The sequence below is a fragment of the Pseudogymnoascus verrucosus genome, assembly GCF_001662655.1.
Source record: "Pseudogymnoascus verrucosus strain UAMH 10579 unplaced genomic scaffold scaffold_33, whole genome shotgun sequence".
NCBI classification, from domain to species: domain Eukaryota; kingdom Fungi; phylum Ascomycota; class Leotiomycetes; order Thelebolales; family Thelebolaceae; genus Pseudogymnoascus; species Pseudogymnoascus verrucosus.
In genome coordinates, this window is record NW_017263684.1 from 27,838 (window position 1) to 50,599 (window position 22,762).

Below are 22,762 nucleotides of genomic sequence, written 5' to 3' on the forward strand. Positions count from 1 at the left end.
AATGAACTAATGCTATACAGTCGTTACTTGAAAAATCTTTGCAATTGACTGCTTGAGCTAAGTTACCGACAGAATTTGAGTTATTAGCTTTGTAATTTCTTTATGCCAACTGCAAAGCGAAAAGAGGCGTCTGCATGCCCCAAGTTGATACAAACTCGATTAATGATCTCTAGCTATCCAACAAGAACCCCCATCTTCACTTTTCACTTTTTGCTCGAGCATCCCTTTTTATATGAACCTCTCCTTGCACTCTAACTTTTCCTTTCCCTATTCAAACCTCAAACACGACTCATCGGATCTAGCCCTTGCCTGGTTTTCCAACGCTAGTTGTTAGATTTCTTTGTGGGGTTTGCTAACTGGCCCCCCCCATAAGCTTCAGTCCAAATACTTCAACCCAGCTCCAGTATTCCCCTCAACACTTCCACTGCAAAGTCCCCTTGGCCCTCCAGCATCGCCACGAACCAGTCCTCGCTGATTAGTGCATGTATGTGCAACACCACCGTCTTAATAACGAACTTTCTCAGGGAATCACCAGGCAGCGTTCTCTGGAACACCATCTCCACACTATCCATGAAAGTATCTCTCTGCCATATCTCTGCCACAAGCTCTGTGTACTTATGCCGGGCAAGGCCCTTTAGGGCGGGGATGCTGTTCTTGTCAGCTATGACATATACTTCGACATTCACAACCAGTGCGTCCGCGTTAAGCTCTACCAGTTCCTCGCCGGGTTTGGTAGAATAGCGCGTGTCACCGTAGTCGCCTTGGTAGAGGAAGCGAAGCATCATCTCCACGATGTCTGGTTTGTCGTCTGGGAGGTCAATGACGCCGCTGTGAGCTTCCTGTATTTGTTAGCCTGTGAGCCTGCCTGGTGTTTTTTTTGCAGTTGACAGAGAGGTGGGATCTATCATACCTTGAACCCTCCATCAACCATGGCTGCAAATACAGGCGAATGAGTGCAGACCACTGAGCGATGCATATTCCATGCTTGTTCCTGGCATGTAATGCGCATGTCGCTGTACTTTCCTGAATCGAGGAGGCTGGATTAAAAAGTTGGTATGGGGACAGTGAAGTTATCTAGGGAAGGCCACTCACACGTCCATAACTGTGTCGACAGCCTTCAAGTTCGAGATATCAGTCAAATCGCTTCTGGCGGAGGGTGAATGAAGGTCGAGACTCTTTTGACTGATCTTGATGGTATTATGAGATTGAACAAAGAGAATTGGGGGTTTGGGGAGATGCGACAACTATCGGACGTGTATGAGCTCTGGGTGAGAACCCATGGTTGCCCATGGCGTTTGTTAACTGGGAATTGGGATTGGTAGTGGATGTGTTGAAGAAGGCAGTTGCAATGGAGGGGTGGATTTGTTATGGTCCTCGGCAAGGTGAGGGATAAACGACGGGCAGAGTATATTTCCAGTGAATTATGAACAACTCTTTCTCTCTGGGTTTTATCTTCTATCCCACAATCTGTGTACGCCCTTCGAGTAAACGGAGTCTATATAACTACGAGTTTTACCATAGTCTCGGAGGGAATCTGGATGCTGGAGTCCTTGCAGAAGCTTGCAAAAGGTGCGGGACCAAGACTTGGAGACAAATTCACTTCAGAACCATAACCAATACTACATTATTCTCTGTATTACTTTATACACTCTCATTATTTATTTGGTTCCCCTTTCCTCGTTTGTCGTCACTCTAATCAATATTCATTGCTTGAATATCCTACTCGCATCAACTACCACAGCGATGAACAGGTAATATATTCTTCACTATACTACATCGCGTTATGTATTAACGCTCATTCTTTCAGCCTTCTTGATTCTGGGAAATACAGCGACTTGCGTATCGCTGTTGCGGAGAGTTTTGGGACGTTCACCGAACTGTGATCTCCACAGCGTCGTACACCTTCGAGAAAATGGTTGACAAGTGTTCTGAGGCAAGCGTTCTATCTCAAAGAAGGTGATCTACTATGGTAACTTGAAGCAGAAGGTGGATTCCCCCGGCGTGATTGACGTCAATAAGTACCATCCGAAGATCGTGGAGAAAATGTTGCGCTTCATCTACCACGGCGACTACGACGACGAGCGTGAACAAAAAAACCACGCGGCAACCGATCTTCCACATGAAACAAAGGTCGAAACTGAGTCTTGCAAATATGAGATTTCTAAAATTCTTGATAACCCCCCGCAAGAACCTGGCCGGCCACTTTGGAATAAAGACGCGCTGCGTGTGACTATCGAGGTCTTCGTTATTGCTGACCATCACCATTTGCATACCCTCATGCGGCATGCAGCAAAGAAGTTTGAAGAGGTTGTAGGGAGGCTGTGGAAAACAGCAAGCTTTGCGCAAAGCATAAAACAGTTTTATGATTCTCAGATCAGCGAACTTTACCGCAGGCCAATCCGCAACGTTATTATCAAGGCCATCGTAAATAATGCCCCTGTGCTACTGAAGGAGAAGACATTCCAAAACATATTATCCCACTATGGTGATCTGGCGATGGAGGTGTTATGGACCGTAGTGAAAGTAGAGGACAAGTGACAACTTAACATGGGGAGTTTTCTTCTCGGCAACATTGAAAGGAAGGAAACAAAAAGTTCTGAGAATGCTTCAAGGATGAAACAAAAAAAAAGGGGGGTTTTCAGCTAAGGTCAACGCTCCTTTCACGGAAAGGGGACACTGCGGTTGTGTTAGAACAAATAGGCTACAGGGGTCATGTTCGTGGCAGAGAGGCGGCTTTGCAGTTAAAAAGTTTGTACCTTCAAGTTACATCCTAGTTTGACAGTCAAGCTATATCAAGTCTCCAGACACCACAATCTCGCTCGCTCAAAATGAGGATATATGCAAAAACAACTGAACTCCATTGCCATGCTCAGACGCGGCCCCCCGTCATCACTTCATTTTCTTTTCCCCAACTATAAAACAAGCAATCGTGCTACCATCTCATCTACACCAAAGCCCAAAATCGCAGAAGTCGTGATATAATTCTGAAGCCTCGGAGAGGTCCGCTCGCCAAAAGCGAGTTTGCTGCGCTGCTCGACACGGATGGGGCGGTCTGCTCTGTTCCTGTGGCCGTGTCTTGAGATGATCCTGTACCCGATTCTTCCGAGCCGGAGCCTGAGTTCGTGCCAGTGCCTGTGCTCGTTGCCGTGGCTTCAGATCCTGATCCCTTGCTCGTGGTGGTGCGCGTTGGAACGGCCTTCTTAGTCGTCGAAACAACAGTAGAGGGTCCTGCAATAACACCACGTCAGCACAATATCCATAACTAGCAAGAGAGAACCAAAGAGTGATATCACATACCAGTTAGCTTCGTGCAGATGCCACTCCCCTTCAGATTCGCTGCCGGGAGGAACACAAGCGGCTCTCCATTATAAATGCCAACCCCAAGATTACCACTCCCATCCGTCTTCGCATCAATGCAGTTCAAGACCTCAATAACATCCAAGTTCGCCGTGAACCCCGTATCGGCAGACAAAAGCGTCATCACCTCCTCTCCTCCGGCGCCGCGATTCGTGAACAAGCTGACCATCTGCTTCCCATCGTTTCCCTTGCGCATCAGCAGGGTCTGCGAATCCGGCTGGCTCACTGAAATCCGCTGCTTCACCCAGTCCTTGTCCACTGTTATCGCGCGAGAACGGACTTCGTTCAGCTGTTTGATGAAGGTGTATAGCGTGCCGGTAGTCTTGTAGCCGCTGAACCAGAGGGCTTCGCGGGATAGAGGTGGAAGACCGCCTCCGAATCCTTGTTCTTGGCCGTTGTATATGATGGGAATGCCGTCGGTGAGCATGGTGTAGGCGATGGCGTTCATGTCGAGAGAGACGTCTGTTGTTTTGAAGGGGAATCGCGGCAGATCGTGGTTTTCCATAAAGGACCCCAAGAGCGTTGTGTCCGTGCAAGAGGCGTTCATTTCCTTGATGCCCTGGACTAGCGCAGTCAATGGGCCTCCTTGGAAACTGCTGGTTATCCAGTAGTATCTAGAGGATGGACTGTTAGCTTATGGTAATGCCGGGTTGGAGGGTGGGAGGGCATACGAAGGATAGTTCATCGCCCCCGACATGACTTCTAAGTATGAGCACAGCGTCGGGGGGTCTCCACTGAACACCTCGCCAAGGATGTGTATGCCCCCGGCGGCTTTTTGGAAGGATGGATAGAAACCCTTGTTGACTTCCTGAGCGGAGTCAATACGCAGGCCATCGATGGTGTAGTTGGCTATCAGTTGGCCAATCCACTTGTTGAATTCGGCCTGAACATCGTCGTCTTCGGTGCGCAAGTCGGGGAGCGAGACGAAACCGGTACCAGCGTTGGAACCCGCCCAGCATACCTCGGTGGAGCTTTGGCTCGTGAAGTCGATAGGGCAATGAGGGTGGTAGAAGGATTCCTATGAAACCATTAGCTTTTCTTCTGGCACCATATATATTTATTTCATGGGAGACATACCTTGTTAAAAGGGTGAAGAGTGCTATAATCAATCTCCTCTGGGGATCCCGCGTAGGCCATGTGGTTTGTCACCACATCAACCATCAAGTACTACGTACACTCGCCGTTAGAATATGCTAACACATTGCTGAACTCGGGGATGCCAGGCGAGAAGGCAGAGCCCCGGTACCTTGGGAACGAACTTACCATTCCCCTAGCGTGCAGCTCATCAGAAAGGTCCTTCAGATCATCCGCGGTCCCAAAATTCGCATTAAGCTGGTAAATATCATCGGCCCAGTATCCGTGATATGCGGCTCCGTCCGCCGTCTTATTCACAATATTCTTGACAACGGGGGATATCCAGACCTGTTCTGCCATTAATTTGCGTCCTGTGAGAATCAAAAGCCCACCCAGATGGAAGCACGTACAGCAGTAAACCCCATCCCCTGGATATAGTCCAATTCCTTCACTATTCCCTTCCATGAACCCCCGCAGTAGTCCTGCTTTGTTAGATCACAATGCGCGGTTGTCGACCCGTCGGCGCGTGCGAATCGATCTGTCACAATCTGGTATATGGATTGGGATCGCCATTCTGCCGGCGAGAGAGCCTGCGCAGCGGAGAGGAGGAAGGCGGCGAAGAGGGCGTCAAGAGCACGCATTTTGCGGCTCGGACAGCTGGGTCAACAGTTGATCTCTCTGGTACCGCTTAGACAAGCAAGGCTGTTGGGTATCACGCAGAAATAGGAAGGATGCGCGAAAAGGAGGACGCTATGGAAGGAAGCAGTTCAGCACAACGGCATTTTACAGTGGGAAAGACTGGAAATGGCTCGAGAGTTTTCTATATACGCGCGACAACACTATTATCCTTGGCCTCTGCGCTTGGGGCGCGAAGGATTTCTGGTAATTTGGGGCTGGGGCTGATGAGCTGGGGATGTAAGCTGACAGCTCAGTGTGCCATAGAATAAAAAGTTATAAATAGATGTACGGCCAAGTATGCCAAGCACGTGATTTATGTCAAACCTTACCCGCATTAAGATTGGGTCGTAACTTGGCATGTCTCACCGCTTCTATAATAAAATGGAGTGCATATAATATTAACGGGCGAGTATTAATAATAAGCAAGGCGTCTGTGAGGAGCGGACTGTTCATAGACCTTGGATCTATCAATCACTCAATCCGTGGATACCATCTATGGTGCCCGACATTAATGCACGCCTTACTGAGTGCGGCTAGCGAATAAGACCTCCCCCCTTCATTTAGAAAGCTTATTTCCCAAGGGACAATTCTTATTTGCAGAAGATTAGATCACGTAAGCTTGCCTTATCGATTGAGGGGTCAGACCAGAGCCGTGACAACATTGGCAGTTGCGACACACAAAAACAACACCAACGTTCTTTCTAAATACAGACCTTGAAAATGATCAGCCTCGTTGCTTTCGATCTCGATGGAACGCTTGCCATCAGCAAGCAGCCATTGAAGGACTCTATGGGTGAGGCGCTGGCCGACCTCCTAGCTGTTGCCCACGTCTCCATCATCTCAGGGGGTGACTGGCCACAATTCGAGAAGCAAATCGCCAGCCGCTTGCCAGCACGTGCCGATGTAACTAAACTATGGCTTATGCCGACCACTGGAACCAAGCTATACCAGAACAAGGGTGATGGGTGGAAGGTGGTATATGCCGAGCTGTTCACCGACGAGCAGAAGAAGGATATCCTCGAGGCATTTGACGCTTCGCTGGAGGCCACTGGCTTCACACCAGAGAAGACCTGGGGCGAGCGAATTGAAGACCGCGGCAGCCAGATTACCTTCTCGGCGCTTGGCCAGGAAGCACCCATCTCCGCGAAGCAGCATTGGGACGCCGATTTCGCCAAGCGTAAGGTGATCCAGGTTGACTTGCAGAAGCGCCTGCCCGATCTGTCGATCAACATGGGCGGCACAACCTCGATCGATATTACAAGGAAGGGTGTTGACAAGGGATACGGTCTGAAGAGGCTGAGCGAGGCGACCGGGCTCCCCCTTGAACAGATGATGTTTATCGGCGATGCCATCTTCCCAGGTGGTAACGACTATCCTGCCAAGCAGATCGGGCTGCCCACTGTTGACGTCAAGGACCCAGAAGGCACTCTTTCCGCAATTGCTGCCATTGTCGCGTGCCTCTCGTAGTACATCAAGTCACGGAAGCTGGATTTCAATTCTACCGTATTTAGACGTGCATGGTCGCGTTCACTCGATGATTATTGATGGCGATATGTCGCCAAGATTACTGGGATATGGGCTTCAACTCTTGCAAGATCCAAACTTAAACCAAGATGGAATGGACAGGAAAAGTGAAATGGGATGGGAATCGTTTCTAATTCGACCAGACGATGGCACTTGGCCAATCTGTTTGTCACATCTGGGTATATAGACCGCGAAACTGCCACAAATTTAGTCACTGATATTGAGAAAACCCCATGATATTTCCCTTCATCAACCGATTATGAAAACAAGCCCTCCTATTAACTGCTAACACTAGCAGTCTTAGGTAAATCACTCCCAACAGCACAAGTCGCTCCCGCATCCACGGGAAGTATAACACCTGTTACCCACCTCGCCTCATCCGACGCCAAAAACCTCACTGCACACCCCGCATCCCACCCATTCCCCTCCGTCCCCAATAAACTCCTCTTCCTCCTCGCCTCCCTCGCCTCCTCACTCATCCCACCCGCATACATCATCGGCGTGTACAGCATACCAGGGCACACGCAGTTGACTCTAATACCATCCGGCGCATGATGCGCCGCCATCGCGCGCGTCATGTTCACAATCGCTCCTTTACTCGTCGGGTAAAGAAGATGCGGCGTGCCGCCTCGGATACCGGCTACACTGCCCATATTCACGATGGAGCCGCGCACCTGTCCTGTGTTTTTCTGCATGGCGGGGATCGCATACTTGGCTGATAAGACCATGCTGCCAACGTTGACTTCCATCCCCGCTGCCCACTCTACCATATCAACATCGACAGCTGTACCGCGCGCGCCACCGATTCCAACGTTATTAATGAGGATATCGAGGCGACCGAAAGCCTTGACCGCAGCTTCAACCATGGCTTCACAATCTGTAGCTTTAGTGACATCCCCGTAGAAAGCGAGGCCTTTTCCCTTCCCCTCTTCAGTGATCATCTCCACCGTCCGATTCGCCCAGTCTTTCTCGCGGTCTACGCAAAGAACGGAGGCGCCTTGTTCGGCGAGGAGGATGGCGGCCGCGCGACCGTTGCCGATGCCGTCACCTGCGGACCCTGCGCCGGTGACTATGGCTACTTTGCCGGCGAAGGAGCCGCTGATTGGCCTTGATGCCACTTCGGGTTGTTGGCTTGCCATGATTGCTTGGTGTGGATTATTTGGTGCTGATAGTTGGAGAATGGCGTGAGAATGAGAATGTTATCTTACTGGAACATGGAGGGGTGGGTTCGTAGCTATACCCCGCGTTTACCCCACATGGATACCCCCGGGACTATAGAATTAACTGACACCTCGGGAATGCTTAACCACGCACAACGCATGATGGGCTCTCTAGTATATAGTCTTCTCTTGGACCACGCATTCAATCGAATACTAGCGCCGGGTCTCTTCAACCAACCTTAAGCGTGTAGGCGTTAAAATCACTATGTGATGCTGCACTATATGAGTTTCTATGTCCGTTTAAAACGAGAAATAGTAACTAGCAAATGTGGCTGACGCCTTAGAGTGAATGTTATGCGACTTATTGTATTACATGGTGACTGGCGTTTAAATAGCAACGATGAGGGCCGACGAGGCTCTACCTATGCTACAGATGATATACAGGTTGTTGCTGTAAATTGACTTCTAAAAATAGGTGAGTCGACAGAGTACCATGGAAGCTGGTTTGCCAAGCATCTAACTACAAGCAGAACTAACAACTAACATATCATATCATAAATCTGCAGTATGCTCCCCACCTATCACCGCGACGCTTCGGCCCGTGCGTCTGTTGGTTGACCCAGAAGACAATGCTGGGTCAACCATCGGTGATTTGTGAACGAAGCGCGTGGGGTATGACAAGTGGCTACAATTGTATATAGCCAACACATCCCCCATCGTCTTGTAATTCCGTTCGTCTTTCACAAATCCACACAGCGTCTTAGCCTCCGACTCTTGCTCATAATGGAGTGGCCAGAGTTTACGAACCCGTTCGTCGGTATAAAACCTCCGCCGGGCGTTCATGTTCCCGAGCGCGAGGAGCTTCTAGGTAGCATCTGTGCAGAGAGGTCGCCTCGTTCCGGTTTTGCATACCCACCGGAAGCGCCCACATTCTGGATCAAGTACGGCTTTGCAGTATATTGGAATGAGGTATGCGGCCAGACCGTGGCATATGATGGCCTCCGACAGATTGGATCTTAAGTGCGAGCGCCGGGAGTGTACTACGCCTTTAAAGAAGATACAAGTACTTACATTGTTATGGAGTACATTCCAGGAAAGACTGCCACACAGTGCTTGGAGGAAACTCAAGATGAGGCAGAAAAAGAAACGATCTATCGGTCCATGGCCTTCGCAGTTAGTGAGCTTCACCGTATCCCCATCCCTGAGTCCCGGCGACGGCTAGCTGTCATCTCTGGGGAGAGGTTTCGCCATAATATTTTCGAATCTCATCTACTAGCTACCCGTCACTACGAGAACACGGAGCAATTCCAAAATCATATTAATACGGTTAGTTCTTACCTCAATTTGACCCAAATCTCATACGGACAGTCTAACGAAACGTATCTAGTTCCTAAGATTAACCAAACGAGAGAATCGAGTTCATGGCCTCCATCAAGAGCCGATGGTTTTCTGCCAGGCAGATATATACCATGGCAACTATATGATCGATGCTGATAACCGGGTAACGGCCATTGACTTCGATCTTTCGAGCATCGTTCCGTCTAGCTTGGCAAAATTCTCTGCGCGCTTTCACAATCTCGGCGTTGACATTAGTCAGTGGGTGGACGTCCCAGCCACTGAAGGGATCGACAACACTGAGGCGCTGTTGGTGGCATATGGCCCCATGACCATGGGATCGAGTTCGTTCTATAGAGTCGGTAAGAGGACTCGTGGCGGAGATGATGAGACTCAGAACAGAATCAACCAGGCTTTGCAACACGAGGTGAGGGATTATCCTAGGTCTTGGGGGCCAACGATGGGTGAAGTTATTGCCGCGCAGGAGGCAAACGACAAGCTAGGTGTGGAAGTGGATCCTTCCGTGCGACGTTACACAGCTGAGGAGATCAAAGAAATCAAGGGCTTTGGCTGGGGCAAGCCCAAGCCCCGCATACTCCGCAAGCTCGTCGAGGATGACCTACCCTAATTTCAAAATGTATTGGCAGAAACGTGAGCGCTGGAAACCGTTCTTTTTTGTTTGTGATAAAGGAACGATTCGTCCAGGGAAAACTTTAATATCACATAACTAGCTACAGTCCGTGCGAGGCTGGCAACCAGCACCGCCTTTCAGATACTTCACGTCGATGGGTTAAGCCCATAAGCAACGATCGCCGTCCCGCTCCAAAGCATAATCTGCTCCTCCATACCCAAGCCTCCCATCTCGCACATCCTCTCCACCACCGCCCTCCACTTCTTCCACGCATCTTCGCCAACGCCCACCGTGCAGACCGGCCAGTCGCTTCCGAACATCAGCCTCCCGCGGAACGCCGCGAGGATGACAGACAGCCAGGGCAGGATGGCGGCGAAGATGTGGTTTGCGGATTCGGTTTTCAGGGAGTCCGGCAGCTCGGATAGGCACCCGCTGAGCTTCATGTAGGTGTTCTTGGCTTGGGATAGCTTGAACATCGCCTCGCGCCACTTCTGGAAGCGGGGGTTCGCGTGGAGTTCGTCGGGTGGGAGAGCGTAAAAGGAAAAGTCGGGCTTGCAGAGGTGGTCTGTTTCTCGTTAGCACATGAACAGAAATCCGCATGCAGAAGCAGTATCGGAAGAAGGGGATATACATACTTATCACAATCCTAACTTTCTCTCCATCCTCAACACCCTCATGAGCCAATTTCACCATCTCCACCGCTTCCTCCAACTGCCAATCCCCCCCATTGTGCTGATCAACCCCCAAATCAAACGTCAGCTTCTCCCTCCCCAACAGCTTCAAGCCCTCAATAAAGCCCTCCCCCAGCATCGTTCCCGGCGGCTTACTCTGCACCAAATACCGGAACCCAGAGATCCTCTTTCCCGCCTCCTCCCCCGCCACCTCCCGCGCCTTCTCTATATACCGCTCCACCACCGCCGCTCCGCTCGGCAGCGGCGCCCACGGCACAAACCCCTGCACTAATTTGGCATGGCTTTCATCGTGGCCCTCGCCCTCCTTGGGCTCACCAACGGCAACGCGCCGGATCCAGTCGACCTCCATCAAAGGCCCCGCCCAGCCGCTGCCGTCAGCCTCGCCGGAGTCGAGGTCATGCTCGCGGTCTGTCTCGAGGAAGACGAATCCCTCGAGTTCCGGGGGAGAGGTGGTGGCGGCGGTGTATTCTTCGAGGGAGTGCTGGTTTGTGGATAGGGGAAGGTTGGGATCGAACCAGGCGAGTGTGTTCACCTCAGATGCGGGGTAGATGTGGATGTGGGAGTCGATGATGGGGTATTTAGGGGTGACGGCGGGAGACTCGGTGGTTGTAGATGCCATGGTTAATTATATTTTGGATTTCGATTGATTATTGATGGGTATCTGATTATAAAGTACTGTACGAATTGCTTTTGTTGAATGGGTTGTTGATGGCTCTGGTCTATCTTCAGCTATGTGGGGTTTATCTCGCAAGGCTGAGGCGATTCGTTTAGGGGTCCAAGCTCCCCTGGTGGTGGATACCGAAGAGTTGCTGGTCGGGGGGTGTTTCCCCGAAGACGGTGGGGTTATGAGACCAAGCCGTGTAATTGTAAGACCTGGTGGATGACCTCGGACTGTATTACTGTTTGCATCCGCCACTCTGTCTTTTAATATTAAACGAAAGCAGACCGGGATTTTTCTTAACATTCTTATTTCTTCCACCTTACTATTTTTCAAGTTGTGAGTACTCCGAGTCTCCAAGCAGCTCCAACTGACCGACGAAATAGCCCGATTGTCGAAAGTGCGGGGTAAATTATCAGATCACCACCATCACCACCACCACCACCAAACTCCCACAATGGCCTCCCCACCACCAGGCGGCGTCTACGTCCCCGTCCCAACCTTCTTCGTCGGCAAGACAGCTCCAAACTACAATGCGGCCGCTGCTCCCTTCGACGCGGAGACGCAATCCAAGCACTCCATCCACCTCGCCAAAAGCGGCATCCGCGGGCTCGTGATCCTCGGTAGCACCGGCGAGGCAGTCCACCTCACCAACAAGGAGCGCTTCGAGGTCCTATCTTCCCAGCGCAAGGCCCTTGACGAGGCAGGATTCAAGGACTACCCCATCATCGCCGGGACAGCCACCCAAGACATCGAGGGAACGGTCGAGCAGCTCCAAGAAGCCCAAAAGGCCGGCGCACAATGGGGTCTCTGCCTCGCACCCGGCTACTTCGCTGGTGCCGTCACGCAAGAGGGAATCGTGAAATGGTTCCAGGCTGTCGCTGACCGCAGTCCAATTCCCGTTATGATGTTGGTTCCCTCCTCCTCAAAAAAGGCCACGTGCACCAGCTAACAAACCCCGCAGCTACCACTACCCCGGTGTCTCCAACAACGTCAAAGTCACCCCCTCCACCTACGCCACTCTCTCCGCCCACCCCAACATCGTGGGCTGCAAGCTCTCTCACGGGGATGTCTCGTACCACGCCCAGATCGGCGCGAACCCTTCCATCGACCACAGTCACTTCCACACCTTCACCGGTCTCGGACAGCAGCTCCTCCCCATCTTGGCCTTGGGATGCGCCGGCACGATCGACGGCAGTGCAGGATTCTTCCCTAAGTCGGTGGTGCACCTGTACGACCTGTGTCTTAAGGAGGGTAAGACTGCGGAGGATATCAAGGAGGCGAGGACGCTGCAGTATAAGATTAGTGCAGTGGAGGAGCTAGTGGTGAGGTTTGGGACGGTGGGGATTAAGGAGGCGGTTTCGAGGGTGTTGGGGTTGGGGGAGAGGGATGGGACGAGGTTGCCGCTTGTTGGGGGGATTCCGGGAGGGGATGCGGAGTGGGAGAATTGGAAGGGGGCGGTTGGGGAGTTGGAGGCTGTGGAGAAGTCGTTGTAGATTGAGGTATAGCTTTGATAGCTCTTCGTAGCTCATAAATCATAGCTTAGCTATTGCATGCAAATAAGAGATATATATCCGCTTTCATTCCACGTTCCTATGTCGATTTATCAACCTACTATATACCCAGAACGCATTCACCATGCCCTCGCTGCAGATGTAGTCAACGTCGACCTCTCCGAACCAATTCCAGCACCTCACTGCAGCTGTAGTTAACTTCCACCTCTCCAAACCACTTCCAGCACCTCACTGCAGGTTAACAAACATCCCCCCATCCACCAAAAGCTGCGCCCCATTCACAAATCCACTCAACTCCCCACAGGCCAAAAAAATCGCCGGCCCAACCATATCACTCGTCTCCCCAATCCTCCCCAACGGAATGCGCCCCTCCATATACCTCTCCTTCTCGCCCACCAAATCCTTCTCATTCAACTGCGTCCTAATCGTGCCCGGCAAGAGGGCATTACATCTAATCCCGTACTTCCCCAGCGCGACAGCCATAGATTGCATCAGCGAGGTCACGCCGGCTTTGGTGGGTGTGTAGTGCACTTGTTGACCGCCGCCGACGAGGGCGGAGATGGAGGACATCCCGATTATGGAACCGCCGCGACCTTGTGTGGCCATTTGGCGGGCGGCGGCTTGGCAGGCGTAGAAGGCGCCGTTGAGGTTGATGTTTACTGTTGAGGCAAAAAGATCCGGTTCCATACTATCGTTGGTATCAGCACGACGTCCCTCCTCAGCTCTCACCACCAAGTAATAAACTCTCCAAGGAGAAGGGGGAAGACTCACTCCAAAACCTCAGCAAACTTACAAACCCCCGCATTACTCACAAAAACATCTAACCCCCCCCACCTCTCCACCGTCTTCCTCACCAGCTCCTTCCCCGTCTCCGGAAGGGAGATATCACCCTGCACCTCCATCAACTCCCCAGCACCGGCATCTTTCTCCTTCAGCGCCTTCGCCTCCTCGATCAAGGAGGCGAGCAGTGAAGCGTCGGAAGCGAGACCGAGATGGTTGGCGGCGACGTTGCAGCCTTGGGCGAGGAATCCTAATGTGATGGCCCGACCGATGCCCGTGGTGCCGCCGGTTATGGCGGCGGTTTTGGAAGCGAGGAGGGCGGTTGGTGGCATTTTGTTTTGCGGGTGGGTTTTGGTGGTGGTTGTGATGGGTGAGGGTGAGAGATGTTTCAGACGGATAGGTGGGATGTAGTCGTCGTGGTTGAATCGCGTGTCGACTGTAGCTATAGCTGTAAGCTTTAACCCACCAAACAAAACACACAACTTCGTCAAAAATCGTTAAAACAGTTATATTTTCTTAGATCAATCACATCCACAATCCAGTGGACACGCGGATACGCCTACGTTGCTATATCTCCTCTCCTCCAGTTACCGTTTCCGGAAATCCCACCCCTCACTCCCCAATGGAGGGGTCACGTACCCCCCACGACACTTTTCCGCTAGCGGCTCCCCTCCCAATCCACCCAGGTTTCCCCCTGTACCCCGCCATATTCGGTGGTCTTTCACCCACCACCGAGCTGCCGAAACCACCAAAATGACGATTTTGCCGAGACGGAGAAATTAGGAAGGCAAAACTGTATGCCCGCATGTATACCCGCCGCCACGCACGCACACGCGCACGCAAGATCTGAGAGCCAGCCGGATGGGACGCACGAGGACCGGCATTTCTTTTTTAGTTATATTAAAAAAAAGTTGGGGGAATGCGGGGGAGATGGGATTCTGCGCGTCGTTTGCATGCAAGTTTCACTTTCTGCCGTGTATATGTCCCAATCCATGTCAATACCGTTAAACTGTATAGCAGTAGGGTGTAGTAGAGATAGTTTCGAATTATATGCACAAAAAAGTCTAAACTACCTTCTACTGCCAAAAAATACAATAACACAAGTCAATTTATTCCCCGAGGTCCCCCCGCGAAGCCAATGAAAGGCAACAAAACAATCAAGCAAAAGAGCAAACAGCAAAGAATATGTAGTTTCATAAAGTCCCCAATCATGCAGATGTCGTCAATCCGTTGACCCCATTCACCAGCTCCTCTACAATACTCGTCTGCTCCTTCCCGCCATCAACCGTTGGCGTGGATTTCTCCGTCGCGGCGGCAGCCTCCTGCGCAGTGACTGCTGGGACAGAAGCCTCCTGTGAAACAACCGGAGCTGCGGCAACAGGTGCAGCCTCAATCTGAGCGCGCTGGAGCGGGCCGCCGAGTGGGCGTTCCGGGTTGGGGGTGAGGAGGTATTGTGCGGGGATCAGGCGAGCGGCGGGGTTGAGGGTGAGACCGAAGCCGGGCTTGTCGAGCTGGTCGGCGGTGAGGTAGCCGTTGATCGGGATGGGCTCGTCGATGAAGAGGTCGCCGAAGACGGGGAGGACGCTCTTTCCGTCGGGAGAGTTTGCGAGGTATTCTTGGAAGGGGCAGTTGGTCTGCGAGATAACGTAGTGGTAACTGTAAGGGCCGCTGGCGTGGGGGACGACAGGGATGTCGTAGGCGGCGGCCATGGCGGAGACCTTCAGGAGCTCGGTCAGTCCACCGAGCCACATCACGTCGGGCTGGATGATATCGAGGTTGCGGCCCTCGATGAGCTTGCGGAATCCGTAGCGCGAGTACTCGTGCTCTCCGGTCGTGAACTTGACTTGCGGGTGGGCGCGCTTGATGAGCGCAAATCCATCAGTGTCATCAGGCGACAAACACTCCTCCCACCAGTTAATGTTGAGGTCTAAGCAGGCCTTGACAATCTCAATTGTGTACTGGACGTTCAAGCTCATGTAGCAGTCGACCATGATTGGGAAGTCTGGTCCAACACTCTCGCGGTGCTTGCGGAGGAACTCAACGTTCTTCCTGAGGCCGGCGTGGCCCTCCTCTGGGCAGTATGGAAGCGGGACCTTAGCTCCCCAGAAACCCATCTTCTTAGCAGCAGTGGGCTCCGGGCCGGTGCAGTAGAAATCGAGCTTCTCGCGGGTTGCACCACCGATCAGCTTGTAGACTGGCTCGTTGCGAACCTTTCCTTGGAGATCCCAAAGTGCCAAATCAATGACGGAGATGACAGCAACGGGAAGACCCTTGCGGCCGTAGAACATGGAGGCGCGGTACATTTGTTCGAAGATGTGGTTTGTGTCTCTCGGGTCAGCACCGATCAGGAAGCGCTCGAAGTGCTGGTGGACGAGCCAGCAAGCAGGAGGGCCTGAGACAATGTTAGAAATGCTGGCTGCGAATTCATGGCGGTGAGTATACGTTACCTCCGAATCCAGTAGCAAAGCCAACTGTGCCATCTGTTCCCTCGATTTCCACACAGAAGGAGCCCAGAACGTTAATTCCCCAGCTCAGTCTCGAAGCACGATATTGCTCCCATCTCGACATAGGCGTGGAGATGGAGGTGTCGACGAGCCTGTCATACTCGTCAGCAAGGTGCGGGGTGAGAGTATGGTGATCTTTGAGACGATCGTGTCTGTGGTACATACCAATGGCCGCCCTCGACATTGTGGTAATCGCCTCCGGAGCCAACGCCATCGATCACGTAGGTCCTAATGGCCTTGATCTTGGGGAAGTCTTTAACCATCTTGTCGGGTTATGTTGTAAATGCGCGGATTAATTGAGGAATGGCACTCAGAGTCCTACCTGGCTGGGAGGAACCAAGTATTTGTATGGATTGAGGATATGAAGAAGAGAAGAGGGATTGAGGGGAGAAGAGAAGAAGAAGAAGAAGGCGGAATGGGAAGGGACCGATAATTGTAACGGTTAGCTCTGAGAGGCTCTTTCCCTCACGATCAGCACGAGGACATGCGGGCGTAGTGTGTTTTGTGGGGTGTAACGTTTACAGTCCTCGGTGTCTCTCGGTGGCTATTAACCCAGGACCGACGGCCGAGTACAAGCACCGAGTTCCGTGGCGGACAAAGAGTACAATAAAGTACCGGCGACACCGCGGTGTAAACCGGAGAATGGTCGTACTCGTACCGTACTCGTTCCGTGAGAGCGGCGAGAAGCATGTGCCTTTAGACGGTGTGGACGGTGGACGACGACGGTTGCATCCACGCACCACAGGTATATACCACCAATATGCCATAACAGGTAATTGTGCATTATTACATCACACCACTCTTGCATACTCGTCCATAGAAACGGTTGAGACGATACTCACACATGATACACTCACAAACACACTCTGCTCCATGTGGTAAGTATGTAAAAACAATAAGTAGAGCTAGAGTAGACTGTCTTATACTTCTCCTCATACCTGCCTCATACCTGCCTCATACCTACTCTCTTACTTATACCCACACACCCCCTCCACACATCCATCCATCCTGTTCCTGTCTCCCTTGTCCCCTTGCCCTGCTTACCCCTTCTTCTCCTTCTCCCTTCTGTCCCTTTCCCCTTCTCTACCACACTTCCTTCCACCCTTCCACCCTTCCACCATTCCACCCTAACTTCCATCCTTCTACCCTGACATCCTTCCACCCTAACCACCACACTTCTTTCCTTCCACACACCCTTTGATGCAGCACACTAGAGAAACCCCTAACCTTCCCCACACTTTCTCCCTATAACACCCCAAATAATCCCTACAACTTCCCTAAGAACCCCTACAAGCACCAACAACACCACTGGAAATAAGCAAACCTGGCCACTGTCTAGTGCCCACCATCCACCACAACCTCCCTAACCCCGAAAATCACAAATAGTCCTTAAAGAAGGCGTTCCTGTGTCTCCCCTAACCTCCCCGGATCTTTCCTCTCCACACTCCACACTCACTCCACACTTCCCCCCACACTTTTTCGGTCGTGACTTGTGTCTTTGAGCCGAGATACGTAGCCGGCCCAACTGTCACTCTTTCTTTCGCACCTTCATATCCCGAAGCCAAACCCGTTCGTTGATTCATGTTATGCAACCCACCAAGATTGTCTCACGCGATGGATCTTCAACACTCGCCTCAGCCCTCGATCCTGTCTGGCTCCGGCCTCAAGCGCGACAGCGACGGGTACAACGACCAGTACGGTAGTGGTGACGAGAGTCTCGCCGGAGATGGAGATGTCAATGAAAACGGTGATGGCCCGCGCAAAGCCCAGTGTCGTCCCGTGAGGGTATCGTAAGACATCCCTTTCTCGCGGTACCAACCTGAGTTTTCTTTTCACGCGCAAAAAATATATTTATTACGCGCTATCTACTGCACATTGTACCGAGTAAAAAGTATATGGATTACAGATAGCTGACCGACTTGAAGGTGTGAATTATGCAAACAGAGAAAGGTATATCCACCGAGAGCTTCCCCGCCGCAACATGCATCGCCGAGGTGTTCCTGGAAGACCGCGCGATGCGCCTGTGAACCCCAGACTTACCCTCAGTAGGTCAAATGCGATCGCGGGCAGCCATCCTGCCGCTGGTGCAGTCGCAACGGCGCGAGATGCGAATACAAGGAGCGGAAGAAGCCCGGGCTGAGAGTAGGTTCTTGTGAGAAACCCCGCTGTGCACCACGCGACTAATACCCATAGGCTGGCTACGGACGCGAACTCGAGCAGAGGTTGGACAGGTTGGAGGACATTCTGCAGACGCATGCGCGCATCCTTGAGACAGCACTGGCCCCGCAGCAGGGCAACCAAGGCAATCATCTCAACCAGGGCAACCAGGCGGCACTACATGATGGACAGATTCTGGGGAACCATCTTTCGAGGATAGAGGGCCAACCATTCATTCAACAAAAGACTTCAGCCTTCTCTGGATCTACCCCGCAACATGCCGACTTTCACAACTCGTTATCACCGCCAACGCCGTCGATGCAGTCGATGCATGGGGACGCTTATATGCAACAGCAGCACCAGGCGCAACAACACCAAGCACAGCAGCACCAACAGCAGATTGTTCAAAATGGATCTCAGTCGGCTGCGCAATTCTATAACACCGCCCAACCGCCAGTGGAATCGCCCACCTTGAATATCTCCGAGAGTACAACAGAAGCCCCATCTGATAGCGACCTGCCGCCATACGATCTACTTTACGCCCTCGTGGATCTCTTTTTCAAACATGTAAATACATGGTGTCCGATGCTGCACCGCCGGTCGACGCTGGACTCCCTCTTTGGGCCGTCTCAGTTGGAAGAAGCAGACAGGATACTCTTACACGCCATCGTTGCGACCACCTTGAGGTTTTCTAATGACCCGCGGTTGACAGATGAGAGGCGGAACCATTACCACGATATCTCGAAGCAGAAGGTTTTACTATATGGGCTGGAGAATTCATCTGTCAAGGCCCTACAAGCAATGGTCATACTCGCCCTTGACCTAGTCGGAGATAGCAATGGCCCCCCTGGATGGAACGTCCTCGGCCTCATCACACGGGCAGTCGTCCAACTTGGCTTGGCTGTTGAGACGACCTCCTTCTCAGTAGCACCCGACTACCAATCCATCTACACACTCCGCGCCATGGTACTCCCGGACGCAAAAGACTGGATCGAAGACGAATCCCGCCGCCGACTCGTCTGGATGATCTACCTCCTCGACCGCTACGCCACCATCGCCACCGCCTTCGAATTCGCCCTCGACGAGAAAGAAATCGACCGCAAGCTCCCCTGTCGCGACGACCTCTGGAACAAAAACGTCCCCGTCGAGACCCGCTGGTTCCACACTCACACCCACGCCGAGTTCAGCCAGCCCCCTCCCCCCGAAAACCTCGGCGCCTTCTCCTACTACATCGAGATTCTCGGGATCCTGTCGCGGATCCATCAATTCCTCAAGAAACCAGTCGACATCTCCGCCCTCCCCGATGTCGAGAAGTGGCAGGGCGAGTATAGAGAACTCGATAACCTGCTCACGTCGTGGAAATTCGACCTCCCACCCGACTACGGTAGTATGGCGCGCCTCTTCCAGCCTGGCAGCAGCAGAACCATAACCTGCGGCTGGGTCATGCTCCACGCCACCTACCACACCACCGTCATCCGCCTCCACTCCTCCGCCGCCTACCCCACCACACGCTCACCGATCTTCACACCCTCCTACTCCGCCTCCCAACGCTGCCACGGCGCGGTAGAGAATATAGCCGCCCTCGGCGAATTCGTTGTCGCCAACAACATGCTCCCCAAGCTCGGCCCGCCATTTGCTTTCACCCTCTGGGTCGCTGCTAGGCTGCTGCTCGTGCACGGCTCGACGATCGAACATAAATTGTCCCCGCAGATCCAGTTCTTCGTCGATACCCTCCACGCTATGAGTCGGTACTGGAAAGTCGCCGCGCGCTACTCGACTATTCTTCAGCGCGTGCTGGATGAGCATTCCGACTCCGAGACGTCCGCTGCTGCGAACGGGGAGGAGAGAGTAACGCCCTCCAGTGTGAAGATATTGGCTGATATGAGGCGCTGCGCGTATGACCTCGATTTCCTGATATCCCGCCAACCGCGCCATATCGGTGCGCTGGGCCGGCTAGGGGGGCAGGGACAGCCTAATCGGACGCCCGCGCAGAATGAGTTGGAGTATTTGGATGTGTTTGATTTCTTTAATGTGCCCAGGCTGCCGCCTGCGGTGGTGGGCGGGGAGGGGTTGGGAGGAGGAGGAGGGGGAGCGGAGGGGGGAGCGGGGATGCAAGTTGAGGGAGAGCTAGCAGGGGCGAATGGGAATGGGAATGGGAATGGGGGCGAGTTTAATATTACGAATTTTATGGTGGATGCGAATTCGGATTGGTTGTTTAAGAATCAGAATCAGGTCTGAGGGGGGGGGATGGGGATGGGGAAGGGAGTAAGAAGCGGGTGTTGCGGGCGTCTTGTGGGGGGAAATTGGGTCGAGGATCGGATAATCTTGGATACCTGGATGGATGTTGGATATTGATATTAGGGGTTGAAGGAAAAATGGGTTACTGTTAATACAAAGGGTCACATAGCATAGTCATTAGTCTATCCGGAAGGCACTGCACTACTCGCACCTTCCGCGTTATTCATGCACATACACATTTCACATTTCACCATTCACATCATCAACCTCATTCAAACCCTCTTGTGCAGATCAGAAGTATTAATTCCATCCCCATCCACTCTCTCAGAAAATTAATTCTCTCCCCTTCCACCTCATCTCAATCACCCCCTTAATTAATCCCACTCCTCTTCTTCCCCTTGGGCATCCTCCTCCGCTTCTGATTCTAAAATCATGTATGTACCGTAGTTGTGCACAACCATTGTCGTATCGGGTATATCGGTCTATCCCCCCCAACCCCGAAAAGCAAAGCGCCTGCAATGAATGGATCCCATCAATCGAAAACAATTGGTTGGTCGATATGGTTCTGTCTCGTCGTTCCTTCCATCTTCCGTCATCCCGCTCGCTCCTTCCCGTTCCCGCAACACCCCTCGCTCCTTCCCGCCCATCATCCCTCGCTCCTTCCCCAACTTTATCAATTTCCCTCCTCCCTCAAGGCAAGCAGGCTAGGCGTTCACATAAACCCCATCCCCACACCCACCGCGAGCAACGCAACAACCCAAGCACCCATCCCCAACCTCACCTTCTCCCCAGCACCGGTGCTCTCGGTCGGTCCCGCGGGCGAAGAGTCGGTGGTGCCGGTGGTGTCGGTGGGATGGACGACGGTGATGTCTGTGACGGTCTCGACGTCGCCGTTGGAGTCGGTGGTGGTGCGGATGTGGGTGCTGGCGATGGAGGAGTTGGTGAAGGTGTAGGTTGGGAAGGCGGGGCCGGTGGTGGTGGAGGGGGCGGTGATTGTGAGGTTTGACATTTTGAGGGTGGTTTTGTTGGGCTGGAGAGCTGAGAGCTGGTGTTGAGAGGTTGGTTGATTGAGGTAGATTCGAAGATCGATTGATTGATTGATCGGTATATGTGAACTTGGGTTTATTCAACTCTATCTGCTGGCTATACGCTAGAGGTAATTTTTTCTTTCTTTCAAAGAAATCGGAGCCTGGCAGCGAAGTCGCCTTCCTTTATTCCTTCCACCCCTTGTCCTGCTCCGTCAGCCAAGCACGCAGCCACGACGGATACGAGGATGTGGCGGGGCGCACAGGGTGTCGATCGCTGTTGTGCCAGGGGTGGTGGCGTGGCTTGTTGCCTGGTGGATATCGCTGAGTGGGGGTTTTAGTTGAGGTGTTGGTGGTGGGTGGGTGAGGGAGGTGAGGCAAGGGGGCTGGGCGGTGGTGGGTTTACGGGTCGGACGGGATTGTGCTGGACTGGAGGAGTGAGTAAATTATCTAAGTATTACACTGGATTGTTACTACTATAGTTAATTACTACTACTGCTATTACAGCTATGGGGAGAAATTGAAGTCGTATTACTTACTACCTGCGGTATTACTATGGGTAAGAATTCACGTAGTATCGTTATGGCTACGATGTATTTATAGCCCACCATAGCCTCGGGGAATTGATGACGAGGCAGCGCACCTTACCTCCCCATCTCACAGCCTCCATCAACACTCCAATAATGCTCAATTGATTGGCCACTTCCTAATCATCGCAGCTTATCGCTCTCCCAGCCGCTGTTGTGCGTGCTTTCTGTGTTGCTGACAACAGGCGCGCTACTGCAGCCTAGCTATATCGAAGGATCGAAACTCGCGGGTTAGTCGGGACAGCGGCATCGGCGGGAATAGGAAGGGATGGCCGGAGTGTACTGTGGAATGTCTAAGATGCGCCGTTGGGGTTTCAGTCGTGACGATTGCGGATGGGGCGGTGACGAGGGAGTTTCACAGTTATGAGTCCCGTGCGGAGGATGAAACGGCGGCGGAATGTGCGGAGGGCCGCTGGTGAGGTGGCGGCGGGGGGGAAGTCGTCATGGATACACGACGCGGTGGTGGTTGAGAGAGAGTTACTGTGGTATGCTATAGATAGGTATGTATGTGTATGTGTAGCTGGAGAGGCTGGATGTGTGTGTGATATTCGATATCGTGGTTTATGCGGGAGTAACGACGAATTTTTCAAGGTTTTTTACTAGTCAGTCTCATATCGTTGCTGTTCGTTGCTGTTACTGTTGTCTTGGCATCTTCCCGATGAGCCGGTCTATAAACACTAAAGGAAAGGAACGAAAAATAATCTATCCCTCTCATCCTCCCCATCACTCCTCTCCCATTCAATCCACCCCCTCACAAACCCTCCATCAGTACAACACCCGCCCCAACCCCCCACCCCCCCTCCAAACCCTCTCCCTCTCCCTCTCATACCCCCTCCCTCCCCCCATCC

The 22,762-nt window shown here is 52.5% G+C and overlaps 13 protein-coding genes across 13 annotated transcripts in view; 5 read left to right on the top strand and 8 right to left on the bottom strand.

Moving 5' to 3' along the window:
* Positions 1-138: 138 nt before the first annotated feature.
* VE01_07300 (uncharacterized protein) lies at positions 139-1,280 on the bottom strand (the record flags this gene model as incomplete). The annotated part of the gene is made up of 4 exons (XM_018276735.2): positions 139-839; positions 911-1,037; positions 1,093-1,187; positions 1,254-1,280. The coding sequence occupies 4 exons, from the start codon at positions 1,278-1,280 to the stop codon at positions 390-392; spliced, it is 699 nt and encodes a 232-aa protein (XP_018128809.1). The 3' UTR covers positions 139-389.
* Positions 1,281-2,043: 763 nt separating this feature from the next.
* VE01_07301 (uncharacterized protein) lies at positions 2,044-2,538 on the top strand (the record flags this gene model as incomplete). Its single annotated transcript, XM_018276736.1, has 1 exon — positions 2,044-2,538. The coding sequence occupies one exon, from the start codon at positions 2,044-2,046 to the stop codon at positions 2,536-2,538; it is 495 nt and encodes a 164-aa protein (XP_018128869.1).
* Positions 2,539-2,752: 214 nt separating this feature from the next.
* On the bottom strand, positions 2,753-5,489 carry VE01_07302 (uncharacterized protein). Its single transcript, XM_018276737.2, has 6 exons — positions 4,842-5,489; positions 4,621-4,779; positions 4,435-4,524; positions 4,029-4,375; positions 3,298-3,971; positions 2,753-3,228 (listed from the first exon to the last, which is right to left on the bottom strand). The coding sequence occupies exons 1-6, from the start codon at positions 5,070-5,072 to the stop codon at positions 2,945-2,947; spliced, it is 1,785 nt and encodes a 594-aa protein (XP_018128806.1). The 5' UTR covers positions 5,073-5,489; the 3' UTR covers positions 2,753-2,944.
* Positions 5,490-5,765: 276 nt separating this feature from the next.
* On the top strand, positions 5,766-6,866 carry VE01_07303 (uncharacterized protein). The gene has a single exon (XM_018276738.2). The coding sequence runs from the start codon at positions 5,830-5,832 to the stop codon at positions 6,574-6,576; it is 747 nt and encodes a 248-aa protein (XP_018128805.1). The 5' UTR covers positions 5,766-5,829; the 3' UTR covers positions 6,577-6,866.
* VE01_07304 (uncharacterized protein) lies at positions 6,834-8,148 on the bottom strand. The gene has a single exon (XM_018276739.2). The coding sequence runs from the start codon at positions 7,770-7,772 to the stop codon at positions 6,912-6,914; it is 861 nt and encodes a 286-aa protein (XP_018128816.1). The 5' UTR covers positions 7,773-8,148; the 3' UTR covers positions 6,834-6,911.
* A 428-nt stretch (positions 8,149-8,576) lies between these two features.
* VE01_07305 (uncharacterized protein) lies at positions 8,577-9,756 on the top strand (the record flags this gene model as incomplete). Its single annotated transcript, XM_018276740.1, has 3 exons — positions 8,577-8,762; positions 8,877-9,119; positions 9,181-9,756. 3 exons carry the CDS (start codon positions 8,577-8,579, stop codon positions 9,754-9,756), a joined length of 1,005 nt encoding a protein of 334 aa, XP_018128833.1.
* A 28-nt stretch (positions 9,757-9,784) lies between these two features.
* VE01_07306 (uncharacterized protein) lies at positions 9,785-11,157 on the bottom strand. Its single transcript, XM_018276741.2, has 2 exons — positions 10,395-11,157; positions 9,785-10,324 (listed from the first exon to the last, which is right to left on the bottom strand). The coding sequence occupies exons 1-2, from the start codon at positions 11,068-11,070 to the stop codon at positions 9,906-9,908; spliced, it is 1,095 nt and encodes a 364-aa protein (XP_018128832.1). The 5' UTR covers positions 11,071-11,157; the 3' UTR covers positions 9,785-9,905.
* Positions 11,044-12,605, top strand: VE01_07307 (uncharacterized protein; the record flags this gene model as incomplete). The annotated part of the gene is made up of 3 exons (XM_018276742.2): positions 11,044-11,448; positions 11,496-12,018; positions 12,074-12,605. The coding sequence occupies exons 2-3, from the start codon at positions 11,567-11,569 to the stop codon at positions 12,603-12,605; spliced, it is 984 nt and encodes a 327-aa protein (XP_018128831.1). The 5' UTR covers positions 11,044-11,448; positions 11,496-11,566.
* A 23-nt stretch (positions 12,606-12,628) lies between these two features.
* On the bottom strand, positions 12,629-14,001 carry DHG2 (L-rhamnose-1-dehydrogenase). The gene is made up of 2 exons (XM_018276743.2): positions 13,395-14,001; positions 12,629-13,311 (listed from the first exon to the last, which is right to left on the bottom strand). The coding sequence occupies exons 1-2, from the start codon at positions 13,733-13,735 to the stop codon at positions 12,852-12,854; spliced, it is 801 nt and encodes a 266-aa protein (XP_018128867.1). The 5' UTR covers positions 13,736-14,001; the 3' UTR covers positions 12,629-12,851.
* A 453-nt stretch (positions 14,002-14,454) lies between these two features.
* VE01_07309 (uncharacterized protein) lies at positions 14,455-16,666 on the bottom strand. Its single transcript, XM_018276744.2, has 3 exons — positions 16,073-16,666; positions 15,851-15,999; positions 14,455-15,795 (listed from the first exon to the last, which is right to left on the bottom strand). Exons 1-3 carry the CDS (start codon positions 16,168-16,170, stop codon positions 14,612-14,614), a joined length of 1,431 nt encoding a protein of 476 aa, XP_018128866.1. The 5' UTR covers positions 16,171-16,666; the 3' UTR covers positions 14,455-14,611.
* A 601-nt stretch (positions 16,667-17,267) lies between these two features.
* Positions 17,268-20,302, top strand: VE01_07310 (uncharacterized protein; the record flags this gene model as incomplete). The annotated part of the gene is made up of 4 exons (XM_059463873.1): positions 17,268-17,697; positions 17,833-17,857; positions 17,957-18,049; positions 18,101-20,302. The coding sequence occupies exons 1-4, from the start codon at positions 17,489-17,491 to the stop codon at positions 20,300-20,302; spliced, it is 2,529 nt and encodes an 842-aa protein (XP_059319563.1). The 5' UTR covers positions 17,268-17,488.
* A 370-nt stretch (positions 20,303-20,672) lies between these two features.
* On the bottom strand, positions 20,673-21,311 carry VE01_07311 (uncharacterized protein; the record flags this gene model as incomplete). The annotated part of the gene is made up of 2 exons (XM_018276746.1): positions 20,673-20,726; positions 21,084-21,311. The coding sequence occupies 2 exons, from the start codon at positions 21,309-21,311 to the stop codon at positions 20,673-20,675; spliced, it is 282 nt and encodes a 93-aa protein (XP_018128893.1).
* Positions 21,312-22,114: 803 nt separating this feature from the next.
* The window catches only part of VE01_07312 (uncharacterized protein), a gene marked incomplete at both ends in the record, with an annotated part of 1,769 nt that continues 1,121 nt past the window's right edge, over positions 22,115-22,762 (bottom strand). The window contains one exon of the mRNA XM_018276747.1: positions 22,115-22,118. Coding sequence (XP_018128810.1) covers positions 22,115-22,118 — 4 coding nt within the window. The remainder of the gene's footprint in view (positions 22,119-22,762) is intronic.